Here is a 4,904-nt window from a genome sequence, read left to right as displayed (position 1 = left end):
GCACGTGAGGAGGAGTTGATGAGGGCGCAGACGCGTCTAGGGGAAGCGGAGCTCCGTATGCCGGAAGAGGCAGAACTTCGCGCCAGTCGGGAGGAGGAAAAAACGCGCGGCGCTGGCGGAGTCTGTGCGGTTGCTGCGTGAAGCCGAACAGCGAGCAGAAGAACGCATCCGCCGGGCACGTCAAGAGGCAGAGCGATATGTTGAGCAGGAAGTGAGTCGATTACGGGATGCAAATGAGCGGCAGGCAACACATGCGGCGGCGCTGCGGGCGATCGAGGAGGAAGAAAAAAGTGCGGTGGTTGAGGCGAAACTGCGGGCAGCGGAACATGCATTGAGGGAGGCGGAAAGACGCGCTGCGGATGATGTACGCCGTGCCAAGGCAGAGGCAGAGGCATTTGCGGCGGCAGAGGCGCAGCGTGTTGCCCTCGAGGCGAAGCGGCAGTTGCAGGAATACCGAGAACAGCAGGAACAGCAGTTGCGACAGAAGGACCTCGAGGTTCAGCAGAGACTGCGTGGTATTGAGCAACAGGCGCAGGAAGCCATTTTGGCGGCAAAAGCGGAAGCAAGTCGCCTGGCGGAAGAGGCGAAACGTCGGCTAGAGGAGTTGGAGGCCCGTCGCGTTGAGCGGGCGGCGGCTGTTGACGCCGCCAAAGTGAGTGTGCGTGCGGCTCAGCAGCGCATGCGGGAGTTTGAGGAATCTCGGGAATCAACGCCTCAGCAGCCGCCATTGGCGTGGCCTGTGGAAACAGCAGCTTCTACCGCCGAAGCTGCCACGGCGGCGGTGATAAAAGGACCAAAGGAGGAAGGGAAGGATGGGTATACCCTCACTGCGGTGCTTTGCACCAATGTCATTCGGGCCGCCATTCGTGGGGCAGTGGAAGAAGTTGTGAAGGCGACAAAGAAAGCCTGGTATCTATCTGAAGAGGCGGAGCACAGACTACGCACGGAGCGACGACGCATGCGGAGACGACAAGCAGAACGCGATCGAGCGGAGAAGGAGTTGATTAATGTCGAGAAAAAAAGCATTCTGTGGGGAGAGGAGGAAGAGCAGGAGGAGGAAGAGGAAAAGGAATCCAAACATCGGGTTGACACCGGGGATGACAAGGAGGCTTTCAGTACACCGCTGAAGCAATCGACAAGGCGTCAGTATCATAAAAAACGAGAAGAGAAACAAACAGTTCGTCTGCAACCTCCTGCTGATGACGGTTGCGGTGTTTGCTACCGAAAAGATACAGTAAGCCCCTGTGTGAAATGTGATTCGCAGGTGTGTCTGTACTGTGGCCCCGCTGCTGTCCACAGCGCATGTTGTGAAGAACACCACATCAATGTTATCAACGCCCACCGCCGTCATTTGTCAGGGGAGCCACAAAAAGAGAAGCAAGAAACCAAAGAAGTGGAAAGAGAGAATGGAGATGACTCATCTTTGTGGGAAGTGGAAGAAGTGGTGGCCGTGCCACGAAAAGATGAAGTTGGGAGGTCACCGCTTGGTGTTCGTCGGAAGTTGTTGCCTGACGATTATGATGAAAAAGAAGAAAAGGAGGATCAGGAAAGCGAAGCGAAAGAGGTCGAGTCACCTGGAAGCGTGGAAGAACCCAGGACAGTGCGAAAGCGGTACGAGGCCTTTTTTGTTCCGCTATCCCGCGATGCGGAGCCGAGGCGGCCGAAGCCGCCGACGCCAAGAAATTACGTGCCGGGTGTCTTTGCCGCAAAGTACAAACACAAAAAGGCGGAGAGGAGGTGCAGCCCGCCCGTACGGCGTGCACGCGCCAACAAACACATGAGCGCCGCTGCTGCTGAGGAGGTGCAGCAGTCGCAGCGACGATTCCCCAGGAATGGCCTCAAGGAGCATCTGGCAGCAGCCCATAACAACCAAAAACAACAGCGCCCGGAGTACCCACGCCAACCCTTCGCTTCGTTGAATCCACAATTTAGGGAGCCGCCCCCTGTCCGCGCTGACTCGCGGCTGCGCAGACGCGAGGCCGAGCGTGTCGTCATGGAGGACCCGCTTTCTGCCTTTGGAAGGGCACCCTCTCCGAGTCATTTGGGAGTTCATTTCCCCGCCAAAACAAGACGCCCATCGCGAAGCATGATGGGGCGCATTTCTCCCTTTGAAGCATCAATTGAGCTCGCTAAGGGCTTTGACGACTTTGCCCACCGCGACCCCACCGGCCTTGAGCGCACTTACTATGATGGAAAGCCTGTACGACCTATTAAACGGGATTATATGTCTGATGATCTGGCAGACTTAAGTAACCGCTCCAGTGTACGAAGGCAGCATCAAGAACAGTACAGATCACGGGCAATGGAGTTTAGAGAGGAAGAGGGACATGTAAACGTCAGTCGTGAACGCGTGTTCGTTACGAGTTACCATGAAGTGCCTCTTTACATGGGAACACAACGCAATCACGAATCGTTGCCGTATAACTCACATCAACGTGAAGAGTGCAATGTGCGCACCACGCCAACACTACATGAGTTAGATCAGCGTCTTCGGCACCTTAGACAGCACCGCCTCTTTGATCGTGTTTCTCAACGCTCCCCTGACCGTCACTGTTCACGTCATCACTTCAATCAGGAGGGTGAAATTTACTGCGGCTGCCATAATGCAGGATCAAGTAAGATACGGCGGCCCACACCATGCTCCCATGATCCTTGTATCACCGTTCACCTCTTTCCTGACACCCGTATTCCCACAGCAGCAGCCGGACCAATGAAAATGACACGCGGAGGAAGCAGCCGGCGAAATACCAGCCGTACTGATAGACGTTCAACGCTTCGGGTTGTATCACCGCCATGGCGAACAGAACTCAATTCTGGACCACTGCGACCGTCGTGGAGTTTTGAGCAGCCGCACTCATTTATAACAAAGTCATACAAACGAACTTTGTTGCCGGTCGAACCGTGAGTGAGGGAGAAAAAGGCATCTCTCCACCCTTTCCTCTCTTTCTCTTTCTTGCTTTCTCTCTCTCTGTGTGTGCGGCTGTGTGTAGGTGTACGCACACGGCGTGTGGGGTTTTTTGTTTGTGTGTGTATAGGATGTGTGTGGGGGGGGCGGTGGTACGCGAGAGAAAGCAAGAGAAGAACAAAGATATAGAAAAAGAAAGCCGGTGTTGTCAGAGAAGTGTGGGACTGACACATGTGAAACAAGGAGAAATTTATATTTATATATATATTGTATTCATCCCATAAATTCCCTCCCCTCTTGTTGTTGTTTTTGCATTTTTAGAAATATGGGAGAACAGTGTTTTTGGCTCTGCCCATGCTTTTTACTCTCTTTCTTACCTAATAGCATTCCCTGTTGCTTCTCTTGGTCAACGCCACGACCACGACGAAGTTGCTGTGGCTGTGCGAGTTGTTCTAGTGCATGCACACCCAGCACGCATGCACTCCACTCTAGAGAGAAATAAATTAAAAAAGTGAGGGATGATGAAATGGTGGGGGAAAAGAGAGAGGTGGAGCAATTTTATTATGGGGTAAGAATCATAACTTTTCACAACGTGCGTGTTGTGACCTCTGCTTGAATAAACGGATGCACACGCTCACGCACTGAAGGAGAGTGGCATTTTTTTTTTTTTGGAATGTATTTACCTATTGACACCAGAACTGAAAGGGAAAATGCTCTCCGTCTGAGTTTTACGCCTACTGAAGTCCCTGAAACCTTTTTTTTTTTTTATCTTTCGGTTTCTGAATTCTTTGGTGAGGTGCATGATTGCATGTGTGCGTTATATATATATATATATACATATATATATATATGAATGTACATACATGTGTATCTGCTCGGGCTGTACGTTGCTGGTGTTCTTTCTCCCGTTTTGTTTTGTTTTTTGCACTGCGGCCCTGTGACGAGTCGCTCTGTCTCTCATTATTCATGTGTGCCCTTCTTCTTCTTTGGCTATTCCCATATAAACACAACTATGATGATGTGTTCTGCGTACATGCGTGCCCCTGTTGAAGTATACCCAAACAAAGCTATTCTTCTTATAGGCCATTCAATAAACACATAAAAAAGAAAGACATCAATACAACAATAACAAAAAAAAAAAAAAAAAAAAACAGTGTGAAAAAAAGAATTGATTGCTTTGAAACACAAACAATCAAAAAAAACAAAGAGAAGAAACAGAAAAAAAGGGAAAAAGATTAACAGACATCATGGCGGTTGTCCAGACACATTGCTTCAACTGGATGGACCATGATGGTACCAGGTCCGAGACGCTCAACTTGGCCCTGTTGCGCCACAGCGACACGGGCAATCTGCGATACAGCGATTACCGGCAGCGGCAGGAGGTAGTGGCTGATATCAGCATGCGTCTGAAGATTATCAAACGTGAGCTCGGCCTTCTGCCCCCGGAGGAAGAAGTGGAATGGAACGAAAACAAGGGGCAACCGGAGGATCTCTATGTGAGATTGGACGACGAAGAGAGCGAAGTTTTCTTGCAGATCCAGGAACGACGAAAGAGGCTTTTCGCACTCTTGGAGCGTCCAATTGAAGGCACTGACGAAAGCGATGTGTACTACTACCCTGGCACGCCGGCAGATGAGATGCAAAGGGAGGCCGCGGCTCCGTTTGCCCTTTGTGTGCAATCGCTGCTTGTTCAATTTGGCGAGACGTTTGTTTCGTACCTTGACGGCAGTGAGTTTTTGACCCTGTCAAAACTTGTACAACACAACGAGGCACGTCGTGGTGAAGTGGAGGCCGCTGCCGAGGAGGCAGGCGTTTTGCTCCCGTCGGAAAGCGAATTCGATGTGACTTCTCTCCACGCCGCACTCGAAAATCGTGAGCAGGCGCGGATGAAGCTCGACGCCGTGCGGGCAGCAAGCGACCCGAGTTACGCAGCCAAGTTTGTTCGCGCGGAGGAGCGCGACAACAGCGGTCAGCCCATCACGAACGTGTCGCCGGAAGA

General features: G+C 51.7%; 2 protein-coding genes across 2 annotated transcripts, besides 6 other annotated features; both read left to right on the top strand.

Annotated features, from left to right (window-relative positions):
• Positions 1-4,904: a sequence feature (heterozygous, Esmeraldo-like haplotype).
• Positions 680-2,905, top strand: Tc00.1047053511363.10 (hypothetical protein, conserved; the record flags this gene model as incomplete). Its single annotated transcript, XM_798831.1, has 1 exon — positions 680-2,905. One exon carries the CDS (start codon positions 680-682, stop codon positions 2,903-2,905), a length of 2,226 nt encoding a protein of 741 aa, XP_803924.1.
• Positions 1,037-1,071: a microsatellite.
• Positions 2,924-2,970: a sequence feature (GA-rich).
• Positions 3,152-3,174: a sequence feature (AT_rich).
• Positions 3,724-3,776: a microsatellite.
• Positions 4,036-4,056: a microsatellite.
• Positions 4,153-4,904, top strand: Tc00.1047053511363.4 (hypothetical protein, conserved; the record flags this gene model as incomplete). Its single annotated transcript, XM_798832.1, has 1 exon — positions 4,153-4,904. A coding segment is annotated over one exon (752 nt), but the record flags the coding sequence as incomplete, so codon positions are not given.

This window comes from Trypanosoma cruzi, genomic scaffold (assembly GCF_000209065.1).
Source record: "Trypanosoma cruzi strain CL Brener 1047053517099 genomic scaffold, whole genome shotgun sequence".
Classification (NCBI taxonomy): Eukaryota; Euglenozoa; class Kinetoplastea; order Trypanosomatida; family Trypanosomatidae; genus Trypanosoma; species Trypanosoma cruzi.
Note: the sequence above shows the minus strand (reverse complement) of the source record. Positions and strands in the feature narration are given on the sequence as shown.